The 23,552-nt window shown below is 47.6% G+C and overlaps 2 protein-coding genes across 4 annotated transcripts; both read right to left on the bottom strand.

Moving 5' to 3' along the window:
* Positions 1–625: 625 nt before the first annotated feature.
* MYADML2 (myeloid associated differentiation marker like 2) lies at positions 626–4,352 on the bottom strand. Its single transcript, XM_073310643.1, has one exon. The coding sequence runs from the start codon at positions 4,002–4,004 to the stop codon at positions 3,096–3,098; it is 909 nt and encodes a 302-aa protein (XP_073166744.1). The 5' UTR covers positions 4,005–4,352; the 3' UTR covers positions 626–3,095.
* Positions 4,353–8,063: 3,711 nt separating this feature from the next.
* Positions 8,064–21,867, bottom strand: NOTUM (notum, palmitoleoyl-protein carboxylesterase). Of its 3 annotated transcripts, none has more exons than XM_073310640.1 (12): positions 21,705–21,867; positions 20,558–20,963; positions 19,278–19,330; positions 18,740–18,835; positions 15,431–15,491; positions 13,620–13,678; positions 12,258–12,360; positions 11,461–11,652; positions 10,662–10,762; positions 10,399–10,546; positions 9,798–9,845; positions 8,064–9,685 (listed from the first exon to the last, which is right to left on the bottom strand). In XM_073310640.1, the coding sequence occupies exons 1-12, from the start codon at positions 21,781–21,783 to the stop codon at positions 9,379–9,381; spliced, it is 1,653 nt and encodes a 550-aa protein (XP_073166741.1). In that variant the 5' UTR covers positions 21,784–21,867; the 3' UTR covers positions 8,064–9,378. The 3 variants fall into 3 exon arrangements, with proteins under 3 accessions (XP_073166741.1, XP_073166743.1, XP_073166740.1); XM_073310642.1 differs by having other exon boundaries at positions 20,619–20,963; positions 21,705–21,779; XM_073310639.1 differs by lacking the exon at positions 21,705–21,867 and having other exon boundaries at positions 20,619–21,370.
* Between the last annotated feature and the right edge of the window lie 1,685 nt (positions 21,868–23,552).

The following is a 23,552-nucleotide window of genomic DNA, read 5'->3' as shown; positions in this document are numbered from 1 at the left end:
CCCACAGATCAGCTCCTCTCCACCCCCAGCACCTCCTGCTGGCCGCTGATCAGCAGCATTCAGGAAGCTAGGAAGAAGGAGCAGGGGCAGGAAGAAGTGAGGGAGGGGGCGGAGCAGGCAGGAAGAGGCAGGGTGGGGGCGGGAAGAGATGGAGTGGGGGCAGGGCCTGGGGTGGAGCAGGGGTCGAGTACCCTCCCCCCGTAACTGGGGAAGTCAGCGCTGTGACGATCCCTTCTGGTGTTATCTGGACCAGTGATCTGCTAGGCCATTCCAATCCTTGATTCTGGGAGCCAGCCTGACCCTGCTCTGCTGTGAGAACCCCCACGCTTGGGCTGTTCACACACAGCCTCTGGCATGTAAGCTGCTCCCAGCTACTTGCAAGCGAATGATGCTAGTCAATATCTTTGGTCCCAGACACAACCCTGGGAACTTCTGTCTTGCAGTGTCCAGTTATGCCTGCTTGACACTGCAAGTTTATATAAATTCGTCAGTTTAACAAAGAAATTGATATGTACCAGGCTTGTTCTCCCAAGGGGAGTCTCTGACACTGCAAACCAAATGTGCTGTTTAAGGTAGAATAAACAAACAGATTTATTAACTATAAAGGTAGATTTAAGTGATTATAAGTCAAAGCATAACAAGTCAGATTTGGTCAAATGAAATCAAAGCAAAACACATTCTAAGCTGATCTTAACACTTTCAGTGTCCTTAAAAACTTAGATGCTTCTCACCACAGGCTGGTTGGTTACATTTCAGTCAGGCTCTCCTCTTTGATCAGCATTTCAGTTGCTTGGTGGTGGTGTCTGTAGATGTAGGTGGAAGAGAGAGAGAGCATGGCAAAATATCTCTCCCTTTTATCATGTCCTTTCTTTCCTCTTGGCTTTGCCCCCCCCCCTTCAGAGTCAGGTGAGCATTACCTCATCGCAGTCCCAAACTGCCCAAAGGAAGGGGCTGACTCCCTTGAGGGTCTTAACAGATTCTTTTGTTGCTGCCTAAGCCAGTGTCCATTGTTCCTGTGAGGCTGGGCTGGGTTTGTCTCATCCTTGCCCTGAGGAGGTGTGAACTGCCTTTCTGTTCTTGGAGAGTTTTTGCATGGGCTTGCTTTAAGCCATGAGGATACATTTTCAGCCTCATAACTATATACGTGAAATTATAACCTGTAACCTTACTATAACATTACTGTAACAATTACTATAACATCACTATAACAACCATGCTCAGTGCATTATGGGCCTTCCAAAGACACCCAACATGACAAACTTTGAATTGGATACCACACAGTCATTTTATAAACATGAACATGGGGGTGAAGGGTGTTCCCCCGAGGTACAGAGTGTCACAGGTGCCTCTGCAGTCAGGCCTCACTGCACACAGCACTTAGTGATGTCATCTCCAGCAATAAACAGCACCTGCTTGCTGGACACCTGTTACTGGTGACCAACTCCCTGGGCTCCTGCCAGGCCTTTTATATCCACTGCAGATTCCTCAAAGACATGTTGTCTTAAAGAGACAGTATTTTTTTTCACTTGCACTTTTTAGAAAGCAAGCCAATAATTCCTGTAGAGAGTTCCACACCTTTCCCAGCATGTGGGCCAAGTCCATTCAATAAACACCAACAAAAGAAACATACTTAAATACTTTCAGTAAAACCTAGACTAGATGGGGTGTGAACAACTTTTTTTTATTTGGTGGGTGATAGAGTTAAAAATATAATACCAATTGAATATTTCTTTGAATAGTTTTGTACCATGACTACTTTTGTCCACTTTTAATTAAGTGAGATAAATGCACTTCCACATTTGACGTTTTATTCATGCAATCCATAAAACACCCCTAGTTATCTGGTACTGTCACACTACATAGTTTTGGTCTCTTTCTATTACTATTGTCCCATTGAGCTGGCTGGCTCCATGTAGCTGGATGCCTTCCGATAGAGCCACTCATTCTCTTTTAGAGCTCCTGTCCAAGATGGGAATCTGTGCAGGAGGAAAATCCCCTGGAAGGCTTTTGTCTATTGCTCCCTAGTGTGGTGAAAACCCTTTTGGGAAATGTCTTTCATGCATTTTCTTGTTTGACTGTGGGAGCAGCTCTCTGTCTTGGGCTTGATAAAGCTTGTCCCTGGGGTTCGTAGCCAAAATGGTTGCTTCTAACCTGGAGAGAGAGCAGCAGAATCACCCAGCATCTCTCATATAGTTTTTCTTTAGCTGCCCAAACTCCATGATATACATTGAGACACTGTGAAATGGTTCCTTCCTTCCAGATTGCACCTTCTTCTGAGAGAGAGAGAGAACAGCTGGGATCTTTAGAGACCCTGGTACAGAACATGGTGCTCAGTGGACTTGACTATTAGATTTTGTACACCCACCCTAAGTTATGTTAGCGCACACTTTATACATTAAAATATAAACCATAGGCTGTGCTTTTTTGGGAACAGGGGGAAGGTATGCGTAGAAATCTGTGTTGGGGGGGAAATAGAAGAGGAGTGTCTGCTGGTGTATTTTTGGTGGGAAAGGTAACGTTGGGGAGGCTGTATCTGGGGAGGGGAAGGTGGGAGTGTATGGATCTGCATTGTAAGGTTACCCTGTGACTTTATTTCCAGTTAAACACAGTTACTTTTGACAATGTGTCATTTTTATTTGTGGCTTCTAATCTGACCTCCTAATAGATTCACACACATTCTGCACAAGTATCTGAATAAAAGCAAACTGCTTTGGTTTCTTGCTGGACTGGGAATTCCTTTGGATGAAGAGCAGTTTCCATTGGGTGTAACCCTGAAATCCTGAGCCATGCTATAGGAGACCAGAGAGGGTGTTTGGTGGAGATGCAAGGATACTATCCAGTTTGCTATGCTATTCCTTTCCCCTATACAGAAGGGATGAAGCAAATGTTGAAGGGTAAGAAAGGTTGTTGTCTTCTTTCCAGACTCATCTGCTGCCCACCCATTACATCTTGTTCATTTACTGGTCCAGTCTTAACCTTGAAGTTTGTTACATTTATTGGTGTGTCTGGCTCAGCAGCTACTTTCTGTAACCCCTGTCTCCAACAACTCTGTTGTTGCTTGAGCCCTGATGGTTTTGCAGGGGCAGCATTGGAATTTAAGGGTGTGAGACAAAGCGGATACGTTGAGAGTATGCCAAGTCCACAATGTAAAGCACCAGGTTCACATAAGTAAATATAGCAATCACCAGTTGGCTGTCCCAGGGGCATTTGCCCTGGGAGCACGGGTAGGGGCGCCATGGGGACCCATACTTACTATCAAAGCAGAACACTGGCCAGATCACTGCTGCACTCACATACATGAGGATGGCCATGAATGTGTAAATGACCACAAAGCGCTCAAAGGGGCACCGCAGCATTGCTGTCCTTCCCGTGACATTGAAGGCCACTACCACCACTGTCACCACAAAGCAGAAGCCATAGACAGCCACACACCATTGGGTAGCCACATAATTGATGTACTGACTGTCATTTACCAGTGCCCCAAAGATGATGCAGGCCACAAAGGCCTGGACAATTTTCAAGAGGCCAGATACTGTGGCCATGTAGTTGGTCACCTGTCCTGGCTTGGCTCTGGTTAGAAACACCTCCACAGCATAAGCAATGAACATGAGCCCTGCAAAGACACTGGCTGCTATGCGGAAATCTCTCACCTTGCAACTGATGGAATAACAGCCAAACTGGGCAAAATAGAGCGGGTAGATCACAGCCGCAGTGATGGACATGAGTGTGGCCAGCATGGCAAAAGCAGCTGTGAAATTTCCCCAGGAGATGCTCAGGCAGCTGTGGAGACGAGTGAACTCACAGGTTATTATAAAGATGGTGACAGCAAAACAGAAACACCAGACGAACATGCAGAAGGTGCCATAGGCTGCACTAAATCCCCCCTGATGGGCCACCAGGCTGAACGTAGTACATCCAAACGCCACTTGCAACAAACGGGCTATTCCCACCGGGGATGCCACTGCTGCTGTGTTCAAATACGGCCCTCCTGAGCTCTCCATCATCTGATCAGAGCAGGTAACAAGGCAGTTGGAGACCCCAAATCTTCTTTTCAGGTTAGCTCAGTTCTCTATCCCTCTGCCAGAATCTTCGCTGAGCGCGTATTTCTGGCAGCCTCTCAGAATAGCTTCATTTTCCTGTAGTAAGATTATTGACTGGTTCTGTTTTCAGGCTGAAGGTAGCAGAGAGCTATGAAGATCAGCTAACCCAGCGGTACCAGGCAGGATCTGTGAAGATTCTCTTACTCTGTCTTTTCACTGTCTCTTCCTTCAGTCTCTAGCATGGTCGCTTTCTCCTTGGTGGCTGACATTTTATTCTGTTTTAGCTCGGCAGCTGTAGTGCTCTGCTTTAGTGCTGTAGGAACGCAGCAGTATAAATAGCTGGCTATATTAAGAGTCCTGGAATGGAGTGAACTCTGTCCTCTGGAACTATGATGAGCTGGTGTTAGTTACACTCAAACTGTGGACTCCATCAGGGGTTCCTGATTAACAGCCTGCATTTCCTCTACTGCCTGTTTTGTCATTTAAGCACTGACCGTCTGTCAGCATTCCCAGACCCTGCAGAGGTCTCAGATCCTCTTGGGGAGAGTGCTCAGATCCTACCACACCACAGAACCTGGAATTTGGTGTTGCAGATTCAATGGCACCAGATGGGTATATGGATCTGGTGGGATCACAGAAGCTGTGGGAGGGAGGGGTGTGTGGACCCAATGGCACAACAGAAACTAATTAATTTTGCTTCATTTGATATTGGGCACTAGAGTAGTTTGGCAAATGGCTAATGCTATTGTGGTGGGTCCCGTGCTTTTCCTTGGTGTGGTGGGTCAGGGGGCTGCCCCTGCCCCTGTTCTTGAGCTCCACTAGTACCCTGGACAGGAAGAAAAGGGGAGCAGGGAAGGGACCCAGGTCCACCTCCTACTCCGGTCCCAGCCCCTTCAGCTTCGCAGGCTTCTTACCCTCTTTCCCCTTGGGCAGGGTTTCTCTTGGTCCTCTGTGCTGGGGAAGTCCCTCTGCCCTGCCTGGGCAGGGTCTGCCTGCCCCAGTACTTTGATCCTATGGTCAACACCAGTCATCTCCAAACTACAGTCAGCTCTCCTTCCCTTCTCCTGTCTGACTGAAGCAGGGGGGGTTTATTAAATCTCTGGCAGGGTCTTAATTGGTTCCAGGTGCTCTAAGTAACCTGCAGTCGCCTCTCCGTAGTCCACAGGAAATAAGGCTCTGATCATCCTGGGGCTTCTATACCTCCCATTGAGCAGTCTCCTTCTGTATCACAGTAGTTAGATGTAGGCCAGGGTCCTGAGGGGCAGCATCCTGGGGCGGAGATAAATGTTTCCATTGCCATTATGATCTGATTCTGTTCTGTGCTTGGCTCCAGCAGCTCTCTTATCTCTGGAACATTATATTCAATGGCTCCTACCAGCACATGCAGGTCTTTGACCCCTTGGATGGGGTTCACTGATCACTGGGATGCTGAATCTAGTGTGCCCTCTTGGCTTGGGATGGAGGTTTTCTGATCTGTGGAATTTCATGCCCGGTTCTTGTCTCACTGAAGTTTTGTTTGTGCACTGGATGTAAGGGTGTGGAGGAATATGTATTTTATTTACTTCCTTAAAGTGAAACAGGTGGTAGATAAATTGCATTTTTAGTTTTAGCCCAGAAAAGCAGAAAGGGTTAACCCTACAGCAATATGGGGATATTTGTCACTAAAAGGTATTGCTGTTGTTTTGTCCTGGACACCAGTGTCAGCCTTTAGTATGGGAACACCTTTAGAAATGGGTTGGCTGCTCGCTTTCTTGCTGTGTCCTGTCCTGCTCCTTCCTTTCTCTCTTACTTTAACAGTAAAGTGCAGGTTCCTAGAGCTTTGGGTGACAGGAAGGACTGCAACTGGCAAAATAGGACTAACTTTTGTTCTCCTACCTTTGCAGACTCCCCTTGACTTAACTATTGACCAGGTGCTTGAAGTGCCCACAGTAATTATGGCAATATTCTTATCCCCTATTCTCAAAGGCTCAGAACTTTCCAAAAAAGCCATTTTGGCATGTTTTTCCCCAGGGTTGGTCTTTACCCGAAGGTGGATTATATTTTATGTATTGTAATTTTTGAAAATTTTAAAACCCCTGCAGCAATTTCAGAGTGATGGAAGAGAGACAAAAATATACAAAAAATCCTCACCCAACTTTTTTAGACCCTGCCACAGCCAAAAAATGAATAGCTGGAGAGTGAAGCTTGGCCTGGACATAGTCCTCAGTAAGAGCTAGCATGTACTGAACATGCTCTAAATAGGTATGCACTACTAAAAGGCCCTGGTTTGCAATTGGATCTATGCAAGTGGGTCTTTGTGTGTGTATGGAGCTCCATGAACTTCAGAGGGAGTCTGTTCACTTGCAAGAGTCCATCTGACTAAGGTTTAGGGCTCTAGTCAGTAAAAATGCACTGATTGGTTGAAAGAACTTACAAGCTGTCCTGATGAAGCCTGTGAACTCCCAAAGTATAACTCTTGTAGAGCAGGAGTTCCCACATTTTATCATGACAACAGAGTGGCCTATGACCATCTATGAAGCCCTGACTTCTTGGAATGCAGCCTAAACTACCATCAGATAAAGTCATATAGAAAGGTGAGAGATGCTGAGATTGTCTCTTACTAGGTGTCTGTGCAGAGCCAGTTCTGATTGGGTCCTTTTTACTTTAGGCACTACAGCAGTATAAATAAATAATAAGAATGAATTTTTTCTGTGAGAGGCTCCCTAATTCCTTTCTCTCCTATAAAGATTTCCCTGAGTCCTTTCTCTGGACTCCAGTCTTGTGTCCTATATGGTGTTTTATACCATTGATCACAACATTCTTTAAATTTCACTGGAGCAGATTGTCATTCTTCCTGGCTGTTCATTTTCTGTTTTTTGTTCTTTTCAGCCCAATGGACTATGCTTTGTTTGGTTAGACTCACGGCTGATAGGTCTCCAGGTTCCATCTATGGGGTGAAGCCCAACACTGGAGTCATGCTCCTTCTGAGTACTGGTTAGTCACTTGTCTCGTATACTGGTGCCATTGAGTGGTTACTCAAGTTTTGTATGAGTCCAGAGAAAGCACTCTATTCCATCTCTTCTTGTTTTCAAGAGTTCTTGATGTTATTCATTGGATGGGGCTGCTTCTGAAGCCAGTTCTATAAATTTATTTTGGTTCCAGACATGTATGTTGTGTGTCATTGTTATTCTGTGAGTATCACATTTCTTACATTAGAAAGGTTTTGTGTTTCCCTGCGTAGAATTTTTCAAAGCTGTTCAGAGCACCTCTCGTTTTGTTACACTTATATTTCTAATTACGTTGTCTGTATTTCTGGCTCCAGCTGTCTCTCTGAGCTGGCATTTAGTGTAAGTAGAGTGGGGACAGAGACTACTCTTCTTTTGAAGATCAGGGGACATTTGTATTTCACAGAAGAGACAGCTCAGGGCCAGGAGAAGCAAAGATGACTTTGAGCCACATTTTCATTGCCTGAACTTTTGGGTTGGTTGGGGACAAGTGCAGCCCCCACAGCTATTCAAATTTATGGGTGCCCTATGCAGTCTGCATTGAAGCCCAGAATCTTCGTAGCACTCAGCACCCTGGATACTCCCTCCCCAGGACATCTCCCCATACACATTATGCTATGGGATCAGAGTAGGGTGGCTGGATGCTGCTCTTGTGCCAGAGAAATTCTTCCCCAGCCTGTTGCGATTTCTTTAAATCCCTTCTGTGCAGCATATAGGGGGCCAGAACTGGCCCTTGAGCTTATACACTTTCTCATTGTGAAACTGGTAGACATGGCTGATTTCTAACAGGAGTAGGAGTAGGCAGGATATTTTACCTCTGAATTTGGCACTAGTGTGACCACTGCTGGAATACTGTGTCCAGTCCTGGTGTCTACTGTTCGAGGAGGATGTTGATAAATTGGAGAGAGCGTTCAGAGAAGAGCCACAAGAATGATTAAAGGATTAGAAAACATGCCTTATAGCGGTAGACCCAAGGACTATAATTGGAATGATCTTAACAGAGAGAGAGTTAAGGGATGACTTGATTACAGTCTGTAACTACCAATATTTAATAATGGGTTCTTCAGTCCCCCAGAGAAAGGTATAACATGAACCAGTGACTGGAAGTTGAAGCTAGACAAATACTGAGTGAAATAAGGTGTAAAATTTTAACAGTGAGAGCAATTAACCCTTGGAACAACTTACCCAGCGTCAAGGTGGATTTTCCATCACTGACAATTTTTAAATCAAGTTTGAATGTTTTTCAAAAGGATCTGCTCTAGGAATGATTTTGCAGAGGCTTGTGTTCTACAGGAGGTCAGACTAGATGATCAGAGTGCTTCCTTCTGGCCCTAGAATCTATGAATGTAAAGATTTTTAAACACTTAATATTTGAAACTCTTTACTTCAGTTTCAGCTCTGCTCATAGTCTGGAACTGTGATCCTGTATTAATCAGTGCCATAGGATGGTGAATTCTGACTACCAAGTTCTGTAACTAGACGGTGCATTACATCCTTTCCATTCCAGAAATAACAACAAACATACTACAAGGGGAACATTGGAATCTAATAATAATTATAATAATGCCAATACTGCCCTCTCCCACACATGTGATCAGAAGAAAACCCCATCCCCAGGAGCAGTATTTAAAACTTTACTAAGACATATGAGCAGTTCTCCGGTCAGCCCTTATAAATAGCATTTACATATTAAAATAAATATGCCCACATTGCCATAGTAGCAGGAGGTTTTTTCATTATTTAAAAAAAATATGTTACAAAACAATATCATTAATTTTATATTTCTTGCTTATTTTTTTTAAAAATAAGTAATAAAAAAGTCATTTTATAAAATAATAAAAAAGTAAATTGAGTATAAGAGTGTCCGTTCCTAGCACATGTCCTTGGTTTGTACATTATGATACATCATGAGATGTTGACCTCTAGGAAGTCATGTAATCCTTCACTTCTAATTGGACAAAAAAATCCAGTGCTTTTTTCACCATATGTTGTAAGTCTATGATGTGAAACATTCTCAGCAAGGGTAAGAGTCCTTTTAGCTCTTGGGAAGGGTTCTCAAAGCTGGTGTTTATAGCATTGCTGCTCCCTGCTTCAGGCCACCTTGTGTATCACAGAAAGAGATTCTGAACAGCCAAGACTAGGCCCTGAAGTTTAGAGGTAATGAGTTTCAGTCAAATGGTGTAAGCAAGAATCTGTTCTTTTTTTTTTTCTTGACACACACTAAGCGTGCTTGTGAGTGTGCATGTGTGTAAGTGTGCCTGCATGAGAATGGAGAAGGTTAAAGAGTTTGGGAGAGAAGCTTAGAGCCTCCCCTTCCTTATCTGATCATTCTGCCCTTTCATAGAGAACCCTTTCTAGCTATCACTGCTCAGCATCCCCAGAAGTTTACTGGGCTCCAGGCCCTGTTGCTGTGCCATCTTCTGAACATCAAACCCCATGTGCATGAGGAACTGGATCACATTCATCTCCTGCCCCGTGAACTGGTCCCGGATGGTAGGGCATGAGGGGTTACAGTGGGGCCAGGGACAGCTGTCAATCAGGTGGATTGGGCAACCCTTCAAAGGGGCTTTCCCATTTTTGTTGCTGTCATGCAGGCTGCGGTCCCAGCAATGCAGGGCACGGGGTAACGAAGTTCCTTTCACCTGAATGTCTGTCCAGTGACTGCAAAATCAAACCAAAAGATTGTATCAGTGGGTTAGGATATCAGTATTACCATATTCCCTTTCTTGCTAATTCATGACATTTCATAGACTCCGTGAAGAGAGACACTTACTTGCGCGTAATGATCTCATGAGACAAACAGGCTGGAGCAAAACTAGCACTGAAAGGAAAACACAGATCAGGTATGGTGAGAAGGCAAAAAGGTGACTCATCTCACAGATAATTTCTGCCCCTGTCCTGGAATTGGCTAGAAGTTCTGCTGTCCCTGGCATGATGCTTGGATACCACAGTGCTGGGCATGATATAAGAATCTGAATAGACTAGAACAGGGTGGAAGTTTCAGAAAATGGCACGTTTCCATAGCCTTATTGGTCGGGTGCATTTATAGGGGCTCATAGGTGCTACAGTGACTCCCATGAATAGCTGATCTAGCATGAAGCGTCTAAGACATACGAGAGGTTTCATGTCATCCTTTCACCTGTTGCCGGGGTGTTTTATGATCAGTGTCTCTTAAAACACCCCTGTAGAACTCTGTTCCCGCCTCATTTTTTTTCAGATATGTTAAGAGCATGTTTCCTGATGCAGATTAGGTACAGATACCAAATAAATCACATTGGTATCAAGAGAGCCATTGTGAACTTCCCACAAAACAGCTTATGCAGGACTTCTCTTAGGGGGAAAAACACCCCAGCTTTTCCTACCGCAGTACTCACGTCACATCCTTCAGGGTATTTCTTAGCTCCCGGCCCAGATTCTGGATGTAGAGCCACTGCCCCTCCTGGACAGGCTGTCCAGTTAGGTGCACATTATCTACTGTGAGCTGGGCCTCATCAAAGAGCCATTGCACCACAAAGACTGGACCTAGAGGGGAAAAGAATTGGAGAGAGTCTTCATCAGGTTAGCAGCAGTAAATGAAGGAACTGCCCAGGACCAATTTCAGACTCTCAGGCAGGTAGGCCTTTCTTTTTGCACTTACATCGAAGAGTGGGATAAATTTTATAGCCAAAAAAGCAATTCCATTCCTCTCCCTCTTTAAACTGCAGTTTGCAGCGTTCAGGAACAATGCCATTCCAATATCTGAAAGATATAGCAATGGTGGGGTTAGTGCCATGCAGTCTCATTCTGCTTGGAATATGTCCTATTCACTAGAACACTGGGGCGTTTGCTGGTTGCAGTTGGAGAGTCCTCTGTGCATGAATGAAGCAGTGAGTGCAAAAAACCGTGCACAGAAGAACAGAGCTAACCTTTCTTGATTCAGCTGGAAGGCAAGCAGGTCTGAACAGTACTATTTAATCAAACTTGACTTATAAATGAGAAGAAGGAGAGCTGGCATTTCATTAGCCAGTGATACTCTCTGTTCTGGAGGTGGACTGGCTACTCTGATAGGACTTTTCCCGTCACTTGCTTTTATGATCCTAGGGTATGGCACCTTCCCCTAAATAACAATCAGATACTCAGTGATGGGAGCATTAGAGAGATGGCAATTTCAGTTTATTAACAGCAACATTCTTCCCTGTGTCTGTCAGGTCACATCAATGTATTGTGTTACTCAATACAGTGTCTGTAATGTCACACAGTCTCGTGAATATGCCTTTGAAATGATGTTTTTTTTCTTTAGAGGTAGAAGCTCATTAACAAAGGGTGAGGCATGTGATAGGTATCTTATAAATACAAAAAGGACGCAAGGAAGACAGGAAGAGTGTCAGAGCCCCGCCTCAGGATTTCGCCTCATCCTTAGCTCTTGGGGAAGGGTAATTTAGAATAGTTTATTGTACCTGATTCCTCTCCTAATAGCTTCTGTTGGGGCACAGGTTATGGTATCAATACAGTCAGTTCTGCGGTACTGTTTATTATCCAGGAACCAGCCAGAATCTGCCAGCCCTCGGACCTGAATCCCTTGGTAACCCATCTCCTCCAGCTGCTCTGCTACTCGATCCACATTCAGAAGCACCCCAGTTCCCCCAGCACTGCAATGAGAAGATCACTAATTCAGTTACAGACCTGACATTGTTGCACGACAGCTACGATACATACTCCTTTTACAGTTTTGATGCATTGAGCAATTTGACCAGTCAGTAAGGGCATAATCTAGTCACTAGTCAGCAAATTATTTCCTCACTTCATAAATTCTCAGAAATAAAATCAATGCTAACTAGTTCAGCAACCAAAAGCCATCCATTTTATTTTCTTCTTTCTGGCATAGCTCTTTCCTGTTATTAGCAAGAGCTTTGGCAGCTCAAAATAGAAAGACCCTGAAATTTGGAGACAAAATTTTCCATCTGTTTCTATTATTGTCTAATATTCTTTCCCCATAAATAAATTCCTCTGAACCAAAAGCCAGTATTTCTACATCATTCCCTATTGCAGCTCTTACAGGAAGAGGCTGAGAGGAGTATTTGTGCGAGCTTTCCCCTACCAGTGCTTCTGCCTCACTCCTCGTAGCACCACCTGCAGGCAGTGTCTGGGAACTAATCTCCCATGACTAATCTCCTGTAAAGACAGTGCTCCATTGCAGTTGCTCTTTCATATTCTTTATCTCTTCATTATAGGACAATCTTATGCAGACACTTACCTGCTTCCGGCCAGGAGTAGTACCTTTGCATTATTAAGGCCTTTTCCCACCAGCTCCTTTACTACCTCTTGTATTATGAGGGCTCCCATGAAGGCATATTCATCTGGAAAAGAAAGAGTTCACCATCAATAGGACTGTGATGTGTAGGCTAAAACTTTGCTGAGGAGGCTTCCCTCACTCATGCCCATCCCACAGTTGCTCTGAGGTGAGAGACAGTAGCTGCTTAACTGTTGCACAGCAACACTGAACAACAGGATAGGAAGTGAAAAAGAATATTATAGCCAATTGAAACTACAGGGGAAATTTAGAAACGGAGAATTATTTCATTATCTCACTTGGAATTTGGCCAGGACACCAGAGCTAATGCCTCTGTTCTTGCAAAAACTGTCGTGGGCACCCACAAGTGGTCAGAATATCAATTTCACATCAGTGGAAAGACGACACATCCAGCCAGCAGCACAATGGCTGACAGTACAGCATTGGTTCAAGCACTGATTCAGAGGAAAGCATATGTCCTGCTGAATTACTAGTACTACTTCATGCAGCACCTTCGGGCTGATGCTCCTCTTAGTTACACCAGGCTATATCAGGAATAACTTGACTAAAGTCAATGGAGATTTATCCAGTGTAAGTGAGAAAATAAGCCCCCTTGAGTCTTCTGTAGTGGTCTCACATCCAAGTACTAATCCTGGTTATCTTTTAAGACTCATCATATCCTGAGGTGGCATGATTCATCTGCAGGATGTTAAAGATATTTAATTTTATCTGCGTAAGGAAATGTCCATCTTTGTGTGCCAAGGAGACATCACAATGTTGCACTGTTGTCACAGTGACATTGTGTTGATCCAAAACCAGTATCATCAGGCAACAGCATCATATTATATTATAATGCACAGGTTTTTGTCTTGCAGGCCAAATTGCAAGCAGCTTCTGCCCAACAATGGGTGAGTTTCACATCCATTTGGGACAAGAATGAGACTGAATTCATTACACTTATCACTGAGGTCTGCAATATGAGAAGACACATTACAAGCCATGGTGCCCCAGCCACTCCATTTAATTTGCAGTATATGCAGGGTGGGAGAGGCTTATCTAAAAGGAAAGGCTGCTTCAGGAACTCCAGGTGCAACCTGCAGGGACTAGATGTGCATCTGTGACATCCCTGCATGCAGGGGCTCTGAACCATGTCCCTGCAGGATGTGATGAGGGGAGAGGGATGTTTTGTCTGGAGGTTACTTGTTATTCTTTCCTGCTTCTCAGCAGGAAAAAGCTTGTCTCTCATTCGAATAATTTCAGAGAAATCAGGCCATATCCTCTAATGTGTGATGACTGTCTGGCAGCCAGCCTATTGGCAGCACTCACTTTTTTCAGATTTGGAAGAGGCACCACTCCAAACATCACTTGAGCAATAGGGGATGAAACTGCAAGAGATGAGAAGTTTGTGAGCACTCATTTTCCCTTGACATACACGGGGTGAGGCTGGGGTCAAGGAACTGGAAGGAAATCCTGCGAAGAAGGGAAGGGACCGGTTTTTTGTTCAATGAGATGCTTATACCACCCCCTTGAATACTCAAAGGAAGGATTACCTCCAGTGGCGTCAGTTACAGTTGCTTTTTTTTTTCCTTCTGGATGTTACCCTTTTTACTGAAATCTTTTTATTGATCTAATTGAGTAAGGCTATGATTTAATCACAGGTATTCTTAGTAAAAGTTATGGACAGGTCACGGGCAAGAAACAAAAAAATCACTGTCCGTGACCTGTCAGTGATTTATGCCATAAATACCTGATTGAATCTTATGGGGAGGGGTGCTGTGGGGGGTGGGGGTGGAGCCCATGGCACCAGCTGCTGGGCAGGGGATCCCCAGGGGCCCACGGCACCAGCTGTGGGGGGGAGCCCCAAAGGGCCAGTGGCTGCTCCAGCTGCTGCCGGAGGAGGAGCCCTGGGGGGCCAGCAGCTGCTCCATCCGCCACTGTGGGGGAAGCCCTGGGGGGCCAGCCTCTGCTCCGGCCGCCCTGGGACTGTCAGGAGCTGCGGCTGCTCCTGCCACCTCCAGGACTGCTGCTCAAAGAGTCCCCAGGCCCAGCTGCATTGGCCCTGCTCAGACGGTCCCAGGGGCCACCAGAGCAACGGTCAGCGTGGCTGACTCCAGGGCTGGGGCCGCTCCAATGGTGGCTGCCTCCGGGGTCGCCTGAGCGGCTGGCTGCAGAGCCACTCAATCAGTGGCCATTGTGGCTGTCCCCAGGGCCTCCTGAGCAGCTGGCTTCAGGGCCAGCTGCTTGGGCAGCCCTGGATCAGCCGCACTGGCCGCTACAGAAGTAACTGAGGTCACAGGAAGTCATGGAATCACTGACTTCCATGACCTCCATGACAAACATGGAGCCCTAATTATGAGGCATCATGCTCTAGAGCACAAATCTAAATTCTAATCCTGGCTTTTCCATTGACTTGGGCAGCGTTGGGCAAGTGCTTTTCTTTGTGCTTCAATTTCCCTCTATGTAAAATGGAAGAACTCACCTACCCTATGTAATTGCTAAGTATTGTTATTAAATGTCTCTGCAGGAATGGAACTATTTTTCTATCTCTTAGCTTTTTGTCCCCAGCTGCTGCAATAGAAATTGTCACCTATATCCGCTTCTCTTCCCCTCTTGCAGCACTGCAGTCCAGAGGGTCTATGTATAAGCACAAGCAAGCCAACCTCCCCCTCCTAGGTCTCCCCTCTGGACAGAAGTAGCCATCCAAAGCTCAGAGAACTGTCAGGCACATCACCAGCCACAGGACCTGATATGGTATTTCCCAATTTATTCCTTTGGGGGATATCCTCTGGGATCTCCCCAGTTTTTCTTGACCTTTATCATTAGACCAACCTATGCCTTCAGCTGAACTGGACACAGGTCACTCTGGACCTTGTCAACACCAGTCCTGGGAAAGCTGAAGTGGTAGACAGAGAGAACAATATAGGGTTTTCCCTTTTACCAAGGATTAATTATGTTATCTGCCATAGTAGCACTCCCTGCTCTTGCTGTCCTAGGAAGCAATAGACCATGTTTGCATGGTCCACTCCCCATTCTTACACCATGTCTGGGGTATAATCCCCTTCCCTTTTCCTCTCATGGTGCCTCTTTGTACATAATTTTTGGAATATAAACTTGTTCCCCTTGGTGCCCCTCCTTACACCATGTTTGCGTTCCACCAGTGCGGATTTTCTTCTGGCTGTGATGACAGGATCCCAGTTCCTGCAGGTGGATGAAAAGAAATATACAAACGCTGTTCTCAGATTTTAAAGCAATAGGAATGAGCCTGGTGTGGGGGCTCTGGCCGTACAGAACGGGAACTTACACTTTGATAGCCATTGGTGAAGTGGGAGGAAAAAAGAGAAATGTGTCTGTGCCTACATCTTGGTGGATGTGATTTTCAGCCCTTGATTCACATCAGACGTGAACCCCAGCACTTCAAGAAGCCTTATTACCTCATGATGAAGAGGCGCTGTGGCACCTACTTAAAAGTACATTCTTCCTGTAACCCCTAAATTCTGGAAGGTAAATTCCAATACTAGCAATTATAGGATTTGTGTGAATGAGAGAAAGAACCTACATGTACAATCAGCCCTTGGCATAAACGGGGCAAGGGAAGGTAGAGACCCCATAATCCTGTGCTGACTCAGTAACTCTGGTCCACAGACATGTGGAGATCCATGGTGTTACCTCCGCCTTCTAAGCAGTATTAAAAGAAAATAAAAATTCATTAAATGCTTCCCTAATCTTACATCTTCACAAAGGCAATTGCAGTATAGTAGAACCTCAGAGTTGTGAACACCAGAGTTACAAACTGACCAGTCAACCACACACCTCATTTGGAACCGGAAGTACACAATGAGGCAGCAGCAGAGACAAACAAAAAAATGCAAATACAGTACAGTGTTAAACATAAACTACCAAAAAAATAAGGGGAAAGCAACATTTTTCTTCTGCATAGTAAAGTTTTAAAACTGTATTAAGTCAATGTTCAGTTGTAAACTTTTGAAAGAACAACCATAACATTTTGTTCAGAGTTACGAACATTTCATGAACACCCTCCGTTCCCGAGGTGTTCATAACTCTGAGGTTCTACTGTACATGCCAAAGGAATATTATGCAGTGATGAATGGGAAGGAAGGTGGGGCCTTCACAAGGCCATATGGGAGGGCAGGTGAGGCCCAGAAACTCACAATCTGGTTTCGCATCTACAGCAGTTTGGGGCCTCCAAGTCATAGGACCAGGCCTATCTGAGATAGATAAACCGATCCAAGTGAATTACATAATAGTGTGTGTGTGTCCCGCTGTGAAGGCCTCTCCCCCAAACTACAGTGAATGAATTTCTTCTGGAAATTTGACAGGCCAAGATTATTGTACAAGAATTTCTAAGAGCCTGTTATGATGATTACCCCTTTAAGAACAACAGATGAAATATTGAAGTCCAAAGGTTCCAGTGAGGCTGGCCAAAGAAGTAGGAGACACAGAGTCAGATTCTGGCCTGCACTATGACCCATTTATACCATTCTAGTGATGTAATAGAACCTCAATGGCCCTGATGGAAATTCCTCCAATGCAAGAGCAGTGTAGAGCTGATGTGGGCAGCCCTTCATCATTCTCCTGTGCAGTCCCCAAAGTAGAGCCATGTCAGGGAGAGAGCTGTGGTTGGTGTATTGAGAGCTGGATGGGGAGTGGCCCAAGTGCAAAGTACTCCAGTTATTTCCATCTGCAGCTATGTCAGCTATGCAAAGCCGCCATAAATTGAAGCACCCCCTAGGACTACTCTAATTTATGCTGGGAGTTAAGCCACCTCTTAGAGAAGCTCAGAATTAGGGAAGTGAAAATGTGATGTATATAGCTCACCTTTGCTCCCCACCTCCTGTGCTGCGCCTTCTGTGCTGTGCCTCCTGAAAGGTGCAGCATTGAATTTGGCCCACAGTCAGGGAGCAGTGGGGTATGAAGCTCAGCAGCCAGAAAAAGGAAAGAGGGGAAGGAAGGTTGGTAATCTGTATTTCTAGGCATTTATCTGATGCTTTGAGCATCAAGTATCATTCACCCCATTATACAGAGGGAGAGAGGTGAAAATAAAAATAAGATAAGGGAAGTCACCAAACAACAAGAATAGGAAAGCATTTAAAGAGAAACTGATGTAATTGCTTCCAGTACTACAAGAAGCTAAGCACAAGAACCCATATCTTTTGGTATGATCTACTTTCCACTACCCAGCAGCACGAAGTAGATGGATTCTGGCTGAAAATGGCTAACAAAATTCCCCTTGTGGAGGGAAATTCCAGTTGGCATAAAGGCAGCTGAGGCAGTGCCTGCACCAGGTTTAGGCACCATGTTAGGAGATGGAGGACGGCTATCTTTCTCTTACGACAGTGCTATCAGTTAAAGCAGCACATCAGCTGCTCTGAAACTGGAGCAGAATCAGGGAGCCAGTTGTGGATCGGCCCCTGTCCTGCACTGAGAGGAGTTTGGGCACAGAGAAAAATTGCACCTAGATTCACTAAATAAGAGTATGTACCATTAAACGTCAATTTTCAAAACAGATTCTGCTGCTGGCTTTGAGTGGCTCATCCATTATGGGCAGAATTGCTGACTGAGGCTCAGGTCTTTCAACATGAGGGTAAGGGTCTCAGAGGGAAGAAATCTGTGTGAGCATCTCCTTGCAGAGATCCCTTCCACCGCATCCTATTGGCGGTGAGGAGTCAGGACAGTGTTCTTCCCTAATCTTGACAGATCCCCAGAGAACCACACTGATCCCTGGGGATCTGCAGGAAGTCAGGGCCATCCACATGGTGGCACTGTCTGTCTCCACTGACTCTAGCTCCTTAGCACATTAGAGCCATGTTACCATGGTGGTCCTCCTGCCATAGCTCCCTCTGGGACCTCAGAGGGAGAAGAAAGGGAGGGACCTCCCCCCCGAGAATATTGTATATTTGATTGATCTACACAGGGCTGGAGGAGGGGGGTGATATGTAACCCGCAACCCACCCACCCGGTGTAGACCTTGGACTACACTTTGAAAGACTCTTGTCTCCCATGTGGTCCCGTAGGGCAATATATAAATCAATGATACTCCTTTATCTGGGATGTGTACCGTACTGGTCATCCCATCTGTAAAATGATATTGCAGAATTAAAGGGGGTTCAAAGAAGGTTGACATCCCTGCAAGTGTACATGCATACATGTATATGTTTTCATGTTTCTGCGAGAGCATGTGCATATGTATACTAATTAATGGCAGTGTGTATGCATGTACAGGCAAATGCACGTAAGTGACTATTACATTGTGTTACTATCTGAAGAGGAGCAATTATGGGGAAGTGACAGTGTATGTTGTGAGGAACTCTGCTACACTACACTACAAAATCTGTGTATCCCCCCTTTCTTTTTTTCTTTTGTTATTATGTGTAGAGGGTAGATGTAATGTGTAATGGTGTTTCTACCCCCTGCACAGAAAGACTTACCAGTTTTGGTAATGGGCCACTCCTTGGAGCTCATCAGCCTCCTCATCGTATCATAACGGGTATCACAATTTTCTCTGTTAAAGCAATACCATCCCCCTGGGTCATGAGAAAAAAAAAATCAAGTCAATTCCTTGCTGTCATTTTGTTCAGGGAAGGAGTGGCAGAGTATCACAGAGAGAAAGAGATGAACGTGTACAATAGAACATGGGATTTCCAGGCTGAGATGAATGGTGCAAGCAGTGGGTAAAGGAAATAGAAGAAAGAAGTAGTTGGATTAAGAAGCTCTGATTAGGGTCAGGTGGGTAGTTAGGATGCCAAGAAATGCACTAAATTGTCAGGCAGCGGAGGCATATGACAAAGTGATTGGGTTGCGTGGAAGGATGAAGACACTGGTTATGCAGAAGGCAGCCAGCACACACATTTTGCACAGCCTTTGAAGAAAGCAGCTGGATAGCTCTCCCCTACCCCCACCTCTTCATTTACCAAAAAAGGCTAAAAAGCTTGACCTGTGCTTAAATAAAAAATAACCCAGGCTCACCTTCCAGGAACAGCAGCCACCTTCTACTGCCTTTCGATTCTTTGAGGTAGTAGCTGAAGAAAAAACAAGCAGAGAAAGCAGCATTAAATTCATTAGGCAGACTGACTAGCTTAACCACAAGCTCTTTGATACACCAACTCATTATAATATCAAGAGGGTTACATAAAATATTTGGTTAAAGAACAAGAGTAAGAAACAGGAAGACTGTCAGAAGAGCTCCAAACCCTCTGATCAAAGGGCCTTCCCCGAGATCCTGAGCCAGGCAGATTGGCTTTTATCTGTCTCCAAAATAAATGCATTAAACAAATTCCTAGAATTCCTGAGAATTTCCAGGCAGGAAAGAGTTATTCCACCTGTTGCTTGCTGTGTTTTTAGTAATGACCACGAGGTGGAAGCAGAGTTTGAGTGCTAGACAAAAATGTTCATACTTTGTTTTAATATACATAAAGCAGGAATAGGAGAGGGCCAGCGATCATAATAATAAATAATAATTGGCACTTCTCTGGCTTCTTCCAGTAGAGGATCTCAAGGCACTTTACAAAGTGGGTAAGCATTATTATCCCCACTTACACACACACAGATGAACAGAGAACAGTGCTGGCTCCCTGAATTAACTACCTCATGCTGGTGAGGGTAAAAATAAAAGAGGGATGAAGATGAGGGTGATGAAGATAATGCAGAAGGAGTCAGGATCAAGTAAAATAGCCCCAGGCAGCTTTCTTTCTTAGGACTGTGTCCCCATGTCATCCTCTCCACCCCTGTGTCTGTGAACTTCTTTGGCTGCCTTTGAATGTGCCCTTAAATGCTTCGGATTCTAATGGATTTTGGAAAACTACTGATAAGTTAAAATGAAGGACATTGACCCTCCCTTCCACACCCCACAGCCTTCAGGGTTGGGAAGCAAGCACAGAGACCACTGTCCCTGCGAGGGATGTGAATGAAGTAGCTCTAGTAAAGTGAATGAAGCAGGATGGGAGATGAGCATGGAAGAGATGAAGTAAAGGAAAAGGACTAGAGCTGGAGAAGCAGGGGCGCGTGGGGTAGGTCATTCCCCAAGATCTCTGGGGATGGTTCTCGGGCATCCCTTTCAGTCCGCAGGAGCCCTCCAAGGAGGCCGCTCTGGGGCACAGGATAATGCGGGCAGAATCGTGAAGCCAATCGTGGGGAGATGAAAGGGCCCCTGTAGTGCGGGAGAGCAGAGGGGCCAGGACTCGGAACTGAGGCCGGCTGGGGGTGTATCGGGAAGGGCTGCGCTGGGGGCTGGTCGGGACCAGGCTTACCCCAGGGTCAGGGGAGGCTCGAGCTGGTTATGTTCTGGAGAGGACCCCAGCCCGCACTCACCCTGCCGGGCTGCCGTCGTTGCAGGTGACCGAGCTGTTGAGCAGGAGATGGAGGCGCAGCTCGTGGTGCAGGTTCTGGGCCGAGCACGGATACAACGACTGCGCCAGGCTCTTGATCTGAGCCATGAAACTGTCCATGTTGCCTTCCACGGCGGTGAAGTCCAGCGGGAAGCTCTCCACGGGCTGCCCGGTCGCTTCGCTCCGCTCCCGGGCTGCCGCCGCAGCCGCCGGCTGCTGCCCTCGCCGTCTCCAGTTCTTCCTGCCCTCGCCACCGGGGCCCCAGTGCAGCAGTCCCAGGAGCAGCAGCACTTGCACGGTTCCTCTGCCCATCGCGACCCGGAGCCACCTGCGGGGGAAGGAGCAGAGGAGTTGGGCGCTCGGACGGGCTCTGCCCCCTGCTCCGCTCGGCTGCAGACTGGCGGGGGCTCCGGGTCCCGGGGGAACTAGTCCCTGGGGGCGGGCAGTGCTCCGCGGGCTCCGTCTCCCCCGTGCTGGCCGGGGTTGGGGTCTCTGGCCCGGGCCTGCTCCCGCTGTTCCCAGGGCAGCGCAGGGTCTGGTCGCTCGGCTCAGTCCCGCTCCAATGAGCGGCGAGGGTAGCGCCTGGGCGTAGTTAGCGGGGGCCGGCGACTGGTGCCCGGGCTCTGCGGCGGGGCTCGGGGGCGCTCGGCTTTTCTTGGCGCACGGACTCGCCTTCTCGTCCCAAACCACACGCATGACAGAGGGGCACGGGGAGCCCGCCGGGGGCGCCGCCAGCCCGGGCGCCGCGTGGGGCAGCAGCCGGCCAGCCCCGCCCTGCCCTCCGCCCCTTGGGATCCAGGCGGAGGGGGGGCTTTACTGTTTCCTTGCCAGGAGATTCCGGCCTTTGCTCTGCCGGCTCTTGCCCCGCCTCTCCCGTCCCGTCCCGTCCTGTCCGGGCGCTGCGAGGCGATGCGCAGCGGGGGGCAGCAGCGGCTCCCCGAGCCAAGGGGCGCTGCGCTCCAGGGAGGGCTGAGCCCGACAGGCCTTTGAAGTGCCCCGCGCCCGCCGCCAGGCCCTCTGGCCCGGCGGGCTTCTTTGCTCTGGGAGAAAGTGCCCAGCCGCGCCTCACCTCCTCTCCGCGGCTGGGCTCGCTGCGTGGGGCTGCGCGCCCGCCCCAGCCCCGCGAGCAGACTCACGGCCTGGGACATTTCCACGGGCTGCTTCTCCAGTGGCTCCTGCCCCCTGCCAGGGCGCTTCCCTGTCCCCTGTCCTGCCGCAGTGGCTCGATCTGTGCCCCCTTCCCGGGGCTCTCTGGCCCTGCGCGGCTCTGAACTGCTCCTCCCACTCTTGCACGCTGGCAGGGCTTGCTCGAATGAGTGTGGCAGCCCGATCCCCATTCAGGAGCCGAAGGATTCCCCGGCTCTGGATGTTTGATTGGAGTTTGAAACAAAGGCCTCAATGTTCAGGACTGTAGGGGGTGCAGGCGGCTGCTCCCATTGCTCCTCTCTTCCCGCCAGCACCTGCCTGGGGAACAGCGGGGCAGAATGAACTCCCCGCGTGTGAGCCAGGAGCCACCGGCCTCCCCTGGCCTGGAGGAACGTGCCCGGCCAAGGCTCTGGGGTAGGGTCCGGAGCTGGGGCTGCAGAACTCACCAGGCTCTGGAGCGGAGGCTGAGGCCAGGGCAGACCCGGTTCTGTCTCTGGTGCTAGAGCTGAGCAATCCAGAGTGCTGCATGGAGTGGGACCCCTTCAGGCCCTGTGCCTGGAGTCTCTCTCCTATGAGATGGGGTCATGGAGGCTGCTCTGCTGCACCAGAGCTTGGGGGAGAAGAGAATGAGCTTGGTGAAGGTTGAGATGGGACCCAGGACAGGTGTTCCTGGTTTTCAAAGGAGAAAGAAGCTGCCTTTGGTTAGCTCCAATTCTTCCCCTCTTGTGTCCTCCCTAAGGGCCTGTTATATTCCCCAGGGTTTAGATGTGCAGAGGAGGTAATTTGGTCCTTTTGGAATTTCAAAGGAAAACACTTGTTGCCTGGAAAAGCCACCCAGGCTTATATCTGAGAGATGGAATCCCTCCTCCAAGGATGGTCAGTACCTCTTTAATTATTGGTGAGGGTGGCTCCTTTGTCTATTTCACTTGAAGTTATCCCAATAGCACCCCCAGAATTTTTTCACCTGGTACACAAAACAGAACCTCCTCATGCCTGTCCCCTCCCCACAAGGCTCCTCACTGTCCCTCTCCCGGCTGGCTCCCCTGGGTGGGCACTAACTGCAGCTCCCCATACTTGTCAGCAGGTCTTGATGCACTCTCTGAGTGAGTCCTGCAAGCAGAGAGCTGCTGGAATTGGGGCAAGGCCACGCAGCGCCCTAGAGTGGGGTACCTGTGGGCAGGAGCTGGCTCTATGGCTGCATCGAGGAGGGGCAGAGCTGGCCACCCCCCTGCCCACTTAGGGTTGGCCCCACTCCCCCATGTTGGGAGTCATGGGCCAAAATTGAGTGAGTGGCATTGCAGCCTGGCATATGAGGGTTGCAGCACCACTCGTGTTTGGCCCTGCTGCCCCCCCCATGACGGTGGGCACTGCAGGGCCTTACCTGAATAGGCAGTGGGACAACCAATGCCCTACTTTTTGCTGCTGCTGTGGGGACAGAACCTACACCAGTCCTTCCACCTGGGGGCCTGCCCAGTGCTTGTGCCTCGGGAGCCCCTGCCAACGGTTAGACCACACATAAGGTGCAGGGCTGTGAGCACCGCTGAGTTATCTCTGAGTTTTGGAGCCTACTAGATCCTCTCTGCCCTACAGCATCAGCACCCCACCCCAGCTGTGATATCAGTCACAGCTCTCTGGGCTCTGTTACTCTCTTTGAAGTCTTGACATAGTCCCCAGCTCACTCAAAAGCAAAGGGGCTAGCTCAGGGCAGACCAAAGCTGTCTGTGGAAAAGCCGCTGTAAGTGGTCAGCATAGCCCCCAAACAAGGAAATGC

This window comes from Lepidochelys kempii, chromosome 14, assembly GCF_965140265.1.
Source record: "Lepidochelys kempii isolate rLepKem1 chromosome 14, rLepKem1.hap2, whole genome shotgun sequence".
In the NCBI taxonomy this organism is placed as follows: domain Eukaryota; kingdom Metazoa; phylum Chordata; order Testudines; family Cheloniidae; genus Lepidochelys; species Lepidochelys kempii.
The sequence above is the reverse complement of the archived record's forward strand: the minus strand, read 5'-3'. Positions and strand labels throughout refer to the sequence as shown.